Below are 16,341 nucleotides of genomic sequence, written 5' to 3'. Positions count from 1 at the left end.
CAAAGTGTGAGCTAGCCACTAGCAGCTGATTTTAAAGTGTAAGTATTTATAACAGAATTTTACGTTATCGTGAATTCTTAAATCGTTTTCTTTGGAATATCAAGCAAACAAACCAATCAATATCTTAGGTAGAAGAAAATACATTCCTCCTAAATTCTGAAGAAATTCAAGATGGCGAGTGAGAGCATATATAGTAAATTGTCCCCAAGACCTTTTTCCTTGTAAATCTGACAGAGATGATTAAGGACATCTACTACTTCTACAGACAGCACTTCTGACTAGCAGCTTGTCAGGAAAGAGCCAAAGCTAAGAAGTCAGTGAAGGGATGGTCTATGAGGTGAAGGATAACCTAAAATTTGATCATGAAAAGCATGTACATGCTGTTACATGCCTTTCATGGCAGTAAACTTGTTAAAAATGTGGATTCATGCATTGAGCCACATAAGTAACACATGTCCTGTCCATGATTCCAGTTCTACTCTCTATATATTCTCTACTTTATTTGCTGGTGAAAGGCACTAAGTAGGTATTTTCAAGTAAAGGATTTTTTTTGTAAAGGATTTTTAATAGACAGTGTCTTCATTAGCTTTGGATATCTGATGAAAGTCATCTGCAGAGTTATTTCTCTCTCTTCCCTTTTCTTGTGGATCATACTGACTATAGACTCCTCGTGTGTTGAGCTTAAAAGAGCTTCTCCAACTCTGCTTGAAATGTCACAAAACAGAAGAGAGTAACGGCATTGTGTCAGCTCTCAAAACTTATATATCCATAGAAGTTGGGGCAAGGAAATGTGAATCTATAATTAATGGTACAATCATCTTTCATATGTTTGCAATGAGACTATAAGTTGGTGCTCCTGTAAATGGGAAGATGGCAGGCTAACAATTATCAAAAAACAAACAAACAAACAATAAAGGGCTGACCAGTTGACTCTGGGTAAGTGATTTGGGCACTCTTCTCTGGTGCTTTCAACATCACTTGGTTTCCTGTATCTCATCGTCTAGGGTGGTGAGATTCCCACCCCTCCCATGTCAGCATGTGTACTAATGTCACTCTTGGGCAAGTCTCGTTTAGGTAGTCATGTCACTGAAACTCCATGAGTGTAGCTTCCCTGATACTTCTTCTAAAAGATTCATTATTGCAGCAGACCTTCTAGTCCTCTGGATCTCACAATCTTTCTACCCCTTCCCCATTTTCTGTACTGCTCTCTCTGCCTTAGGTACAGGACTTGCACACATAACATTATAGGGACCAAGTAGTTTGTTTTCTGTGTAACAATGCTATAAAAATAGGGGTCAGAGCCAATGGATTTGAGAGAGCAAGACAGGTGTATCTGAGAGGGATCAGACGGATGATAGTACTCATTTTCAAAAATAAAATATATGCAAAAGAGCGCATATTCTTTAATCCAAAATTGAATAGAAAAATAATAAAAGGTTTGGTGTGTGTTGTGTCCTGCACAGATGTACGTAATAAAAGTCTGCCTCAGTCAACAGAAGACTGTGAACTGATACAGACCCAAGCCACATCCACACTACTGTTTTGTGATATTGAAAGTGATATCATGCAATCATGTTCATACCATTGATATTTTGTCAAGTAAAAAAAAAATCAAGCCATATAATATGCACTTTAATTAAAAATTAGCCTGTAAACATAGAATGCAATTTGAAATGTATTAACAGTGGTTGTTTTTTTATGGTGAAATTGTAGGTAATTCTATTTTTTTCCCCAAGAAGCTAGCTTTGTCCATAGCAATATATGTTACTGCAATAATAATAACACTATTAAGTATCTCTTAATATATCATACAGGCAATCGAACACATTAGTTAGCTTTTGAGTTACAGAGAGAGAATTAATGTTTGGCAAGGAGAATGAACTGCTCTTTGTATTCGTCAGACTTTCTTAGGAAACCTCAGTTCAGCGAATGTAGAAAGCAGCATTAGAGGTAAATCCTTTGTTTTCAAACAGCATGCTTTTGCCTGTGGTAAGATTTATAACTTTATTGATATTCTCAGTGTGAATGTACTAATGTTAAGCTTAGAGAATTAGAAACATTCTCGGGAAAGTACATTGAAATTTTTAGATTATTATTTTTTTTAATGATACCTGGGGAGCATCATCCTGGTGGCATCCAATTCCGACCCGTGTGGCAGGAACAGCATGGTGCTCGCCATCTCGATTGTTCGGTATCAACTGAGAATGTATCACCGTCTCGATAGTGGGGTATCAATTGAGGATATAGAGCATTCTTTGTTTTGGTCACCACAAATGGTTTGCTACCCTCAGAAATATATTTTCAAAATATGGTCTTTATCCCAAAATGCTCCTTTCACAGCACAAACAAATAAGCGAGCACCATGCACTCTCAGTAAAGTGGTTTGCCTTCTGTATCGCACTAAATGGTGATAGCATGATGAGATGCCAGCCTACTGCTTGGCAGGAACAAAACACCAGACCCAGCAGGAAACCTGCAGAGAAGGGAGCTCTGGTTCTAACTGCCAGTCTTCAAGCCAATGCTTCTGATAGCTCCCACAATGGGTCTGAAATTTAGGCAAATGCTGACGGCTTTACTCATTTTATTCTGCTTGGAAGACCGTTTATTTAATCTATGAACAATTAAATTATATTACTTTTTATTAGAAAATTGTGCTTTCTGTTCTTTATTTACTGAAAGAAATAACTTTTTATTTTTCAGAGCTTCCATATGGCTGGGAAAAAATCGATGATCCTATATATGGCACTTACTATGTCGAGTAAGTCTCTAAGCGCGATATTAACTTGTTACTAATACGTTGTGAAATTGTGTTAGCAGTGTATGTACTGAGCATGTGTGGCTAACGGCCCCTTTTATTCCCTTTCATCTGATTCTGAAATGTCCACAAAAGGATCTACCGGCATGGCTTGTGTTTCTCGATTCTGCAGCTGGCTGAGGTGTTGTTCCTTCTCTTGGACTCATGAGTCTGAAACAGTAATTGGAAAGTGTGTTCCACCCGGTCCTCTGAATGAATGATAATTAAAGACACTTAAGTGAACGCCTTTTCATTTTGAAATCAAAATGTTGGGAGCTGGATGCTTGTTTGAAAAAAAAGATGTGCTATTATACCAGATCTGAATTCAATTAACTGAATCAGCCACACCTTCCCATTGAAGTATAAAATAAAAATGTGATGCTTTCTTCTTTGCAGAAGAACACAGTATAGCTTCCGTGTTCTTTTGTGTTGCCCATTGGCCGCTGCACTACATTAACATACCTGATCACAATACAGGCTCTCTGGATCTATACATTATCTAATTCAGACTAAAGATCTACTAATGATTAATTTAACACACATATTTTTTCCTTATGGAAAAACGGTATTCATAATTTTCAAGAATTATGTAATTTACTGTCTAGAACACTCACTCTCCTCTGGTAGAGAATGTCTACCTTTTATCTACCGTGTGGTGCTCCTAAAATTATTGGAGTGACTCACAAAGTTGACTTTATTTCTACTTAAATACTACCCAAGAAATGCAGGGGTTGACAGCCAAAGACTCTCACACTGCCTACCAAATCTGAGCTCCTTTTCTCCTCATCAGAAGCACAGTGGTCAAGGGTTATAGATTAATGGTTTTTTCTCTAGCTTTCTGTGCTTGTATATTCAAGCAGGTCCTGGCCTCTGTTAGGTGTCCAGCCTGTCTTTTTGCCGCAGAGGTTCAGACGAACTGGACCTGTGAACCCCACTGCCCCGAGCCTCTCCTGCTTGAGCACTCAATTGCTTTGATAACCATCACCCCTATGCTCATCGTGAAGCCCCAAGTTTGACTCCACCGTTCATCCCTTCCACAGTTACAGTCAAGGTGAATTCAGCTCGCTCATCACGAGCAGTCTTCTAACACCGTGCTTACTCTCTAATGTTTGGACCCTCAATAGATACAGAAAGGAAGACAACTCCACAGTATCATGCCTGATTCCAAAGAAGAGGGAAGGCTGAAAGGGAGAGGGTGAATATCATGTGTAAATATTTACAAGGACAATGGGACCTATTAAACTGATAATCAACGAAAATTCATGATTTAATAGTAATGAACTTCATCCTTAATTAATCGAAAAGTAAGTTTGCTAGGTCCCAGCTTGGATGCTTGTTCATATTGGTTGGCCATGCTCAAAATCAAACCTGCCTGGGAAGGTGCTCTACCACTCAGCCCCATACCCAACGCTCCTAAATTGCATTAATCTACTTGACCAGATTGCAGTATTCCTCAACGTGGAGCATCTGAAGTCTAGAGTGCTTCCACAGGACTGAGATGTGTGACACACCATAGCTCTTTTTAGTACATTACCCTCTGGAATCAATGAACAAAACCGTCCCCTCTGTCCCAGTGTTAGGAAACCCATGAGGATCCAGGTAGGGAATATTTAGGAATCCACACCAGCCTGATCTCTTCCAGTGCACAGGCAACCACTGCCATCAGTTACATGTGGGAGGAACTCTGCGCCCAAGTGTTAGTCACAAAAGCAAGGAAGTGTGCCAGCTCCAGTGTGCAAGTTCCCATTTGCTGACCCCTGCCCTCTTCTAATTCCTCAGATTATCTGTTCATATCTGTCCTCATGTCCTTTGAAACTAATTTCCAATGTTCAATCATGTTTGTCTAATTGGGTCAGAAAATGGTGGATCAAAGTAGCTTAATGTCCCTCTAGTTGATCAAGTTCTGCTATTTGCCATGGCCTTGTGATTGCAGGACTCCTGATAGTGACCTTTATTAGTAACAAGATGTGTGACTATGTCAGGCCAAGCAGAAAATTGAAACAAATAAGCATATAATCTAAACATACAGAGAGCATTGAGTAGAACATTATCCAACTATTTCTCGGAAAAATACTTTCTGAAAACTCGCCAGCATATTTTAAATACCTCAAGTTAGTGTGTATGTATGTATGTTTGTATTGCGTGTATATGTGCATGTACTCATGCTACTTAAAGTAAGAAATATCTTCCATCACAATAAAGAGAGTTTGTGATATGTTTTCATTGGAATATATCTATTTACATTATTATATTTTTATTTATTTATTATATATAAGTACACTGTAGCTGTCTTCAGACACACCAGAAGAGGGCATCCAATCTCATTACAGGTGGTTGTGAGCCACCATGTGGTTACTGGGATTTGAACTCAGGACCTCTGGAAGAGCAGTCAGTGCTCTTAACTGCTGGGCCATCTCTCCAGCCCTACATTATTTTTAAAAACTGTATCATTTCTACTACTCTGCCTTTGACACTGGTGTATATTGGCTCTGAAAGTAGGCCCTGCTTATGAAACTTATCAGTTAGATACATAAGTAGAGGCCATGTAGAGCTTGTAATTCATACAGTATAATTGTTTGGAGTTGGGGGGAGTCTACTAATTTCTTGTATTATTTTATAAAGTAATACATTTCTAGTCTAAATTAAATTATCAAATTTTCTAGTGTAGATATTAAAAAAATACAAGCTATCATTCTGAGACTCCGCTCAGTGGTAGAGTGCTTGCCTGGCATATTCAAAGTTCTAGGTTCAGCTACACCATCACAAGCATGCATGAGTACACATGCGCATACACGCAAACACAAACACACACACTCTCATATTAACATATCATTCATAATTACAGTGATGACATTAATGTAGAATCTTAAGGAATCCTATTTAAAATCCTTAAGATTCAGTTAATCTTGTTTTCAAATGAGGAGCCCTGAAGACACACATACAAGTAACATTAGACAGACTGAGCAGGTTATATTTAGGAATATACATAGACGCACGCAAAAACAACAAGTGACTTCATGTAAGTAAGAGGCCATGAACTTGAAGTAGAGTGGGACAGAGCATATGGAAGGGATTGGGGGCAAGAAAGAGAAGACAGAAATGCAATTAAATTATAAGCTCAGAAATAAAATTGAGAAAAACAAGGTTATCTTTATAGATCTTTGTCAATATATGCCCAAGAACACATTGGCTCCCTAATGCTGCTAATGGCAGTAGTAGCAGTAAGCAGTGGATTTTTTGTAGATGTCTCACTTTTGGTGATTAGTCATACATCCGTTTATGCAATCAGAAGACTGGCTATGAAATAATGAAAAGCATCTGCCTTGTCCAGTTGTTTAAGAAACAACATACAACCTGCATTCTTCATTCCTAGACACAGACGGATGGCCACCATAGTCGCCAGCCACCATAGTCCTCAGCCACCAAGGCAGCATAGAAGCTGCAGAGCAGGCTCCGCCCTCAGCCAAGATCTACAAGTTGAGACCAGTGCTGTGCTTCAGACCCAGTTGTCTTCCACACATTTCCTGCCAGTAGCAAGGCAAATAACAATTCTAGCAACCAATAGCAAAGGTGGTTTGCACAGCTAGGCTGCCGCAAAGCCTTGACTTTGCAGGTTTTGACTGCTGTAACTTACCCAGAATGTTATAATGTTCATACCATGTAAATTAATTTTAAATATTATGGGTGGGATATATCCAAGAGTCCAGAGGAAGAAGTCCTCCTCCTTAACATCATTCCATCAAAATAGTTACTACAAGTTCCATGCACAGAGTGTGCCATGGACTGGGTTGCTCAAAATCCTCCACCACATTGACTGTCCTCCGCAGTGATGACAAAGGAAATGACCTTCAGTTTACAGTTGGGGAAACACATGCTAAAAAAGCCGACTAATTCCCAAGAGACCATATACTGACCACAGGCCATTTGGCTCTAGAGCACAGATTCCAAATTCTTGCTAATATAACTCCCGTAAATTACACACGTACAACACATAATGTTCCAGACAAACCTTTCAGCCTCAACACTAGGAACAGTGAGGACGCTTTTGAGAACAGGATGACCTCCCTCTAGATCTAAAGCAATTCCACAGCAAGATGCTCAAGGGTGGGAGGCCACACCACCTACCCAGCCCCTTCAAATGAGCTCTTAATACAAGCACTAATGATCCATCGGGTCCTTGCCTGCTTCGGTGAAGAGGGCTCTTGAGCAGGAAACAAGACCCAAAACAAAACGTAAAGCCCCGCTGTTGTGGGGTCTAATCCCAGAACTTGGGGACACTCGTTTGCAGCATATAGGACTGTATTTTAAGGACACTGGGCCCTACTTGATATGTCTCATGTCATCTGCACGTCAGGCAGCTAGACTGAGCTCGAATCTAAATGCCAGCAAGAAGAAGTAAGGCCAGTTTCCCTGATAGACCATGCTAGCACTGCACTTAGCAATGTATTAAGAAGTCCTGGAGCTGCTAACTAGACATGTAACTGTCATCGGTCATAAAGAACGGGGAAAAAATTAATGCAGAAAGTGCAAACTGTAGCACTGAGCAACTGTGGCTTTTGTACAGACACGGATTTCTCTCCCCCTTTGTGAAATTATGTCTGCTGGCTACATTCAGGCTTTAATGGCAGTTACACAATTTGCTTAAGTAGCTTATCCAGAAGACACAGTTTCCTGGGATGGCTTTTCTGCAAGCTGCCTCCTCTGGCACAGGAAGAGAAGCCAGCCATAGAACGGCATTTAAAATCATAGTGAGGACTGACAGATATGATTCTCATGCAAGGCTTTAAAAGTTCCTCTTGTGATGTCACACACCTGCTACTATGAACCATTTACTCGTGTGCGGTTCCCAAGGGTGCTGCCTGCTATCAACGTCACGTTGAGCGTTAAGGGACAATCATCCACTGCCTGGCTAGCAGTGAGCTTTGCCCTGGTGTATGATGTCAGAAAGTAGCTGAAGAGCCTTGGATCCAAAAAACAATCACAGTGCATGGTTGCCGTTCTCCTCAGTCATTTTCTAAATTTTCCAAGGCAGGGGGAAGGCTCTTAGCTTCAAGTTTTTCTTTAAAACACAGGTGTAAAACATGCACAGTTAGAAATGAGGAGAGTGCCTAAAATCTTGCTTTCTATTGGGTGAGGCCCAAAGGTACTGTTTCAGTTCTGCTCTCTTCTTAAACACCCAGAATATGTTTGATGATTTTTAATACCTGTTCAACAAGCAAGTGTTTTCTCCGCCTTGTACATTAATGTGAGTGGAAATGCTGAACAGAAGGTAGGACGACGAAAGGGTCCAGTATGTTGGGTGAATTCTGTGTTTTGTGAACAGTTTGGGGGCCTCTCCATTATGTCTTCTTAGCCACATGGATGTGCTGCACAGTGGCTTGGCATGCAAGTCCTGCAGCTTCCTGGGTCGTGGGTAGGTAGATTGTAGTAGATTGGGGAAAGGATGAGGAGAAAAACAGAGAAAGCGCAGCAGGAGGGCAAGTGTTTACTGTGCATGGAGTATGGACTCCATTTCCTCAGAGCACAGAAACTCACGAGGATGAAATACTTGGACACAGCTAGGCATTTTCACTCCACTGTTAGTATGTAGCACAAGTCTGCCATAGTTATTCAATGATGTGATTTTTATCTTCTATTTATTAAGAAGATAACATGTGTGGTGTGTGGGGGAGTGTATGTGTGCACGTGCATGTGTGTGCACGTGCGCACGTGTGTTCTTCTTTTGGTAATACCTGGCTTTCCAGTAACTTCCTGATCACAATATACCCCACAAAGTGAACAGTTTTTTTTTTCTTTTTTTCGGAGCTGGGGACCAAACCCAGGGCCTTGCGCTTGCTAGGCAAGTGCTCTACCACTGAGCTAAATCCCCAACCCCAAAGTGAACAGTTTTAATGAAAATTTTGATTTGTCAACATACATATAACTTATTGTCATGGCCAGAAATGCACCACACTGAGTAACAATAGCACTGTTGATAATGCTACAGGCCAGGTATTTCTGAGGAAGGACTGCAAGAGGGTGGTGCAACTGGGGCTGCTGGAGAGCTAGAGGTTCCAGGGACATATGTATACAAGGAGATTATAATGCCTGGGTGCCTAGCACTTATGTCATCTGAAGTCTCTGGGAATTCGTGATAGTAACTCTAGAAATAACCGCGATAAGGCACACCTTAGCATTCAGCATGCTTTCACATTAATTATCCAGATGCTAATCATCACATTCTCGAAGGGAAAACCAAACCTCTGAGTTCTCCAAGGGCGTACGGCCAGTAAGGCTGAGCTATGCCAGAATCAGCAAAATGGGCCCCAATGAAACAGCCGTTCGAGATGCTGTTCAGGTCTTATACTTTGCAAAGTATTTATTAAATGACCCTGAAGCAAAACACTTTGGGGTGAGACAAAAGGTACCAGACTAGAAATGGTGACGTATTCTTTATATTGGCAGATGCGTGAAAGTTAAAGTGTCTGTATCCAGGAGTACACACGTTCTATATAATCAGCTGCTTCCCTCCTACACGATGACTTTCTCCTCTTGCTCTCCCTGATTGAGCCATGTGGATGTCAGTTTTGTGTGTCAGTTCGCCCCACCTGAGGAAGACAAGGATTCATGCTTTCTAAGAGAGCTGAGTCAGTAATAACTTAGTGAGGGGCTGCCGCTGCAGAGAACCCCTGGGCAGCACCCCATGAGCAAACCTGAGCCTCGGGACCACAGGTAAGACCAAATTTTCTGCTGCAAGAAAGCTGCCTGGTGAGCTTGGGACACACGGAAGCAGAATTTCTCTAGGACCGGGCACGTTCTGTGTTTACCGGAAGTCCCACACCCGCGGATCCAGGCCCGCAGCAGCTCTCTGCTCCCAGACCCTGTGAGAGAGAGACCCAACCGCCTGGTCAGGTGGGCACTCCTGAGGCTGCAGAGCGGAAGAGACCACCAACTCTGCTCACCCCTGCCCACATCCCTGGCCCAAGAGGAAACTGTATAAGGCCTCTGGGCTCCCGTGGGGGAGGGCCCAGGAGCGGCAGGACCCCTGCCAGATTCACCGCCGGACCCTGAAGGAAACAGACCGGATAAACAGTTCTCTGCACCCAAATCCCGTGGGAGGGAGAGCTAAACCTTCAGAGAGGCAGACAAGCCTGGGAAACCAGAAGAGACTGCTCCCTGCACACACATCTCGGACGCCAGAGGAAAAAGCCAAAGACCATCTGGAACCCTGGTGCACTGAAGCTCCCGGAAGGGGCGGCACAGGTCTTCCTGGTTGCTGCCGCTGCAGAGAGCCCCTGGGCAGCACCCCACAAGCAAACCTGAGCCTCGGGACCACAGGTAAGACCAAATTTTCTGCTGCAAGAAAGCTGCCTGGTGAACTCAAGACAGGCCCACAGGAACAGCTGAAGACCTGTAGAGAGGAAAAACTACACACCTGAAAGCAGAACATTCTGTCCCCATAACTGACTGAAAGAGAGGAAAACAGGTCTACAGCACTCCTGACACACAGGCTTATAGGACAGTCTAGCCACTGTCAGAAATAGCAGAACAAAGTAACACTAGAGATAATCTGATGGCGAGAGGCAAGCGCAGGAACCCAAGCAACAGAAACCAAGACTACATGCCATCATCGGAGCCCAATTTTCCCACCAAAACAAACATGGAATATCCAAACACACCAGAAAAGCAAGATCTAGTTTCAAAATCATATTTGATCATGAAGCTGGAGGACTTCAAGAAAGACATGAACACACTTAGGGAAGCACAGGAAAACATTAATAAACAAGTAAAAGCCTACAGAGAGGAATCGCAAAAATCCCTGAAAGAATTCCAGGAAAACACAATCATACAGTTGAAGGAATTAAAAATGGAAATAGAAGCAATCAAGAAAGAACACATGGAAACAACCCTGGATATAGAAAACCAAAAGAAGAGACAAGGAGCTGTAGATACAAGCTTCACCAACAGAATACAAGAGATGGAAGAGAGAATCTCAGGAGCAGAAGATTCCATAGAAATCATTGACTCAACTGTCAAAGATAATGTAAAGCGGAAAAAGCTACTGGTCCAAAACATACAGGAAATCCAGGACTTAATGAGAAGATCAAACCTAAGGATAATAGGTATAGAAGAGAGTGAAGACTCCCAGCTCAAAGGACCAGTAAATATCTTCAACAAAATCATAGAAGAAAACTTCCCTAACCTAAAAAAAGAGATACCCATAGACATACAAGAAGCCTACAGAACTCCAAATAGATTGGACCAGAAAAGAAACACCTCCCGTCACATAATTGTCAAAACACCAAACGCACAAAATAAAGAATATTAAAAGCAGTAAGGGAAAAAGGTCAAGTAACATATAAAGGGAGACCTATCAGAATCACACCAGACTTCTCGCCAGAAACTATGAAGGCCAGAAGATCCTGGACTGATGTTATACAGACCCTAAGAGAACACAAATGCCAGCCCAGGTTACTGTATCCAGCAAAACTCTCAATTAACATTGATGGAGAAACCAAGATATTCCATGACAAAACCAAATTTACACAATATCTTTCTACAAATCCAGCACTACAAAGGATAATAAATGGTAAAGCCCAACATAAGGAGGCAAGCTATACCCTAGAAGAATCAAGAAACTAATCGTCTTGGCAACAAAACAAAGAGAATGAAAGCACACAAACATAACCTCACATCCAAATATGAATATAAAGGGAAGCAATAATCACTATTCCTTAATATCTCTCAATATCAATGGCCTCAACTCCCCAATAAAAAGACATAGATTAACAAACTGGATACGCAACGAGGACCCTGCATTCTGCTGCCTACAGGAAACACACCTCAGAGACAAAGACAGACACTACCTCAGAGTGAAAGGCTGGAAAACAACTTTCCAAGCAAATGGTCAGAAGAAGCAAGCTGGAGTAGCCATTCTAATATCAAATAAAATCAATTTCCAACTAAAAGTCATCAAAAAAGATAAGGAAGGACACTTCATATTCATCAAAGGAAAAATCCACCAAGATGAACTCTCAATCCTAAATATCTATGCCCCAAATACAAGGGCACCTACATACGTAAAAGAAACCTTACTAAAGCTCAAAACACACATTGCACCTCACACAATAATAGTGGGAGATTTCAACACCCCACTCTCATCAATGGACAGATCATGGAAACAGAAATTAAACAGTGATGTAGACAGACTAAGAGAAGTCATGAGCCAAATGGACTTAACGGATATTTATAGAACATTCTATCCTAAAGCAAAAGGATATACCTTCTTCTCAGCTCCTCATGGTACTTTCTCCAAAATTGACCATATGATTGGTCAAAAAACGGGCCTCAACAGGTACAGAAAGATAGAAATAATCCCATGTGTGCTATCGGACCACCACGGCCTAAAACTGGTCTTCAATAACAATAAGGGAAGAATGCCCACATATACGTGGAAATTGAACAATGCTCTACTAAATGATAACCTGGTCAAGGAAGAAATAAAGAAAGAAATTAAAAACTTTTTAGAATTTAATGAAAATGAAGATACAACATACTCAAACTTATGGGACACAATGAAAGCTGTGCTAAGAGGAAAACTCATAGCGCTGAGTGCCTGCAGAAAGAAACAGGAAAGAGCATATGTCAGCAGCTTGACAGCACACCTAAAAGCTCTAGAACAAAAAGAAGCAAATACACCCAGGAGGAGTAGAAGGCAGGAAATAATCAAACTCAGAGCTGAAATCAACCAAGTAGAAACAAAAAGGACCATAGAAAGAATCAACAGAACCAAAAGTTGGTTCTTTGAGAAAATCAACAAGATAGATAAACCCTTAGCCAGACTAACGAGAGGACACAGAGAGTGTGTCCAAATTAACAAAATCAGAAATGAAAAGGGAGACATAACTACAGATTCGGAGGAAATTCAAAAAAATCATCAGATCTTACTATAAAAACCTATATTCAACAAAATTTGAAAATCTTCAGGAAATGGACAATTTCCTAGACAGATACCAGGTATCGAAGTTAAATCAGGAACAGATAAACCAGTTAAACAACCCCATAACTCCTAAGGAAATAGAAGCAGTCATTAAAGGTCTCCCAACCAAAAAGAGCCCAGGTCCAGACGGGTTTAGTGCAGAATTCTATCAAACCTTCATAGAAGACCTCATACCAATATTATCCAAACTATTCCACAAAATTGAAACAGATGGAGCACTACCGAATTCCTTCTACGAAGCCACAATTACTCTTATACCTAAACCACACAAAGACACAACAAAGAAAGAGAACTTCAGACCAATTTCCCTTATGAATATCGACGCAAAAATACTCAATAAAATTCTGGCAAACCGAATTCAAGAGCACATCAAAACAATCATCCACTATGATCAAGTAGGCTTCATCCCAGGCATGCAGGGATGGTTTAATATACGGAAAACCATCAACGTGATCCATTACATAAACAAACTGAAAGAACAGAACCACATGATCATTTCATTAGATGCTGAGAAAGCATTTGACAAAATTCAACACCCCTTCATGATAAAAGTCCTGGAAAGAATAGGAATTCAAGGCCCATACCTAAACATAGTAAAAGCCATATACAGCAAACCAGTTGCTAACATTAAACTAAATGGAGAGAAACTTGAAGCAATCCCACTAAAATCAGGGACTAGACAAGGCTGCCCACTCTCTCCCTACTTATTCAATATAGTTCTTGAAGTTCTAGCCAGAGCAATCAGACAACAAAAGGAGATCAAAGGGATACAGATCGGAAAAGAAGAGGTCAAAATATCACTATTTGCAGATGACATGATAGTATATTTAAGTGATCCCAAAAGTTCCACCAGAGAACTACTAAAGCTGATAAACAACTTCAGCAAAGTGACTGGGTATAAAATTAACTCAAATAAATCAGTTGCCTTCCTCTATACAAAAGAGAAACAAGCCGAGAAAGAAATTAGGGAAACGACACCCTTCATAATAGACCCAAATAATATAAAGTACCTCGGTGTGACTTTAACCAAGCAAGTAAAAGATCTGTACAATAAGAACTTCAAGACACTGAAGAAAGAAATTGAAGAAGACCTCAGAAGATGGAAAGATCTCCCATGCTCATGGATTGGCAGGATTAATATAGTAAAAATGGCCATTTTACCAAAAGCAATCTACAGATTCAATGCAATCCCCATCAAAATACCAATCCAATTCTTCAAAGAGTTAGACAGAACAATTTGCAAATTCATCTGGAATAACAAAAAACCCAGGATAGCTAAAGCTATCCTCAACAATAAAAGGACTTCAGGGGGAATCACTATCCCTGAACTCAAGCAGTATTACAGAGCAATAGTGATAAAAACTGCATGGTATTGGTACAGACACAGACAGATAGACCAATGGAATAGAATTGAAGACCCAGAAATGAACCCACACACCTATGGTCACTTGATTTTTGACAAAGGAGCCAAAACCATCCAATGGAAAAAAGATAGCATTTTCAGCAAATGGTGCTGGTTCAACTGGAGGGCAACATGTAGAAGAATGCAGATCGATCCATGCTTATCACCCTGTACAAAGCTTAAGTCCAAGTGGATCAAGGACCTCCACATCAAACCAGACACACTCAAACTAATAGAAGAAAAACTAGGGAAGCATCTGGAACACATGGGCACTGGAAAAAATTTCCTGAACAAAACACCAATGGCTTATGCTCTAAGATCAAGAATCGACAAATGGGATCTCATAAAACTGCAAAGCTTCTGTAAGGCAAAGGACACTGTGGTTAGGACAAAACGGCAACCAACAGATTGGGAAAAGATCTTTACCAATCCTACAACAGATAGAGGCCTTATATCCAAAATATACAAAGAACTCAAGAAGTTAGACCGCAGGGAAACAAATAACCCTATTAAAAAATGGGGTTCAGAGCTAAACAAAGAATTCACAGCTGAGGAATGCCGAATGGCTGAGAAACACCTAAAGAAATGTTCAACATCTTTAGTCATAAGGGAAGTGCAAATCAAAACAACCCTGAGATTTCACCTCACACCAGTGCGATTGGCTAAGATCAAAAACTCAGGTGACAGCAGATGCTGGCGAGGATGTGGAGAAAGAGGAACACTCCTCCATTGTTGGTGGGATTGCAGACTGGTAAAACCATTCTGGAAATCAGTCTGGAGGTTCCTCAGAAAATTGGACATTGAACTGCCTGAGGATCCAGCTATACCTCTCTTGGGCATATACCCAAAAGATGCCTCAACATATAAAAGAGACACATGCTCCACTATGTTCATCGCAGCCTTATTTATAATAGCCAGAAGCTGGAAAGAACCCAGATGCCCTTCAACAGAGGAATGGATACAGAAAATGTGGTACATCTACACAATGGAATATTACTCAGCTATCAAAAACAACGAGTTTATGAAATTCGTAGGCAAATGGTTGGAACTGGAAAATATCATCCTGAGTGAGCTAACCCAATCACAGAAAGACATACATGGTATGCACTCATTGATAAGTGGCTATTAGCCCAAATGCTTGAATTACCCTAGATCCCTAGAACAAACGAAACTCAAGATGGAGGATCAAAATGTGAATGCTTCACTCCTTCTTTAAATGAGGAAAAAGAATACCCTTGGCAGGGAAGGGAGAGGCAAAGATTAAAACAGAGACTGAAGGAACACCCATTCAGAGCCTGCCCCACATGTGGCCCATACATATACAGCCACCCAATTAGACAAGATGGATGAAGCAAAGAAGTGCAGACCGACAGGAGCCGGATGTAGATCACTCCTGAGAGACACAGCCAGAATACAGCAAATACAGAGGCGAATGCCAGCAGCAAACCATTGAACTGAGAATAGGTCCCCTGTTGAAGGAATCAGAGAAAGAACTGGAAGAGCTTGAAGGGGCTCGAGACCCCAAAAGTACAACAATGCCAAGCAACCAGAGCTTCCAGGGACTAAGCCACTACCTAAAGACTATACATGGACTGACCCTGGACTCTGACCCCATAGGTAGCAATGAATATCCTAGTAAGAGCACCAGTGGAAGGGGAAGCCCTGGGTCCTGCTAAGACTGAACCCCCAGTGAACTAGTCTATGGGGGGAGGGCGGCAATGGGGGGAGGGTTGGGAGGGGAACACCCATAAGGAAGGGGAGGGGGGAGGGGGATGTTTGCCCGCAAACCTCGAAAGGGAATAACACTCGAAATTTATATAAGAAATACTCAAGTTAATAAAAAAAAAATAAAAAAAAATAAAAACGAAAAAAAATAACTTAGTGAGGTAAACACATGATATTTTTTGGCAGATAACTTCCATAATTTTTTAAAAGATTTATTCATTTAATATATATAAGTACACTGTTGCTGTATTCAGATACACCAGAAGAGGACATCGGATCTCTTTACAGATGGTTGTGAGCCACCATGTGGTTGCTGGGAATTGAACTCAGAACCTCTGGAAGAGCAGTTGGTGCTCTTAACCACTGAGCCATCTCTCCAGTCCCAACTTCCATAATTTTAATAGCTAACAAGACAATAGCAAGAGATAAGAAGATACTACC

General features: G+C 41.1%; 1 protein-coding gene across 26 annotated transcripts in view; it reads left to right on the top strand.

Moving 5' to 3' along the window:
• Positions 1-16,341, top strand: part of Magi2 (membrane associated guanylate kinase, WW and PDZ domain containing 2) — a 1,483,910-nt gene that overhangs the window by 1,133,060 nt on the left and 334,509 nt on the right. For all 26 annotated transcript variants that reach the window (NM_053621.2, XM_063285370.1, XM_063285374.1 and 23 more), the window contains one exon: positions 2,701-2,758. In NM_053621.2, the coding sequence (NP_446073.2) occupies positions 2,701-2,758 (58 nt within the window). The remainder of the gene's footprint in view (positions 1-2,700; positions 2,759-16,341) is intronic.

The sequence above is a fragment of the Rattus norvegicus genome, chromosome 4, assembly GCF_036323735.1.
Source record: "Rattus norvegicus strain BN/NHsdMcwi chromosome 4, GRCr8, whole genome shotgun sequence".
Lineage (NCBI taxonomy): Eukaryota > Metazoa > Chordata > Mammalia > Rodentia > Muridae > Rattus > Rattus norvegicus.
This window is presented reverse-complemented; position numbering and strand designations above follow the sequence as displayed.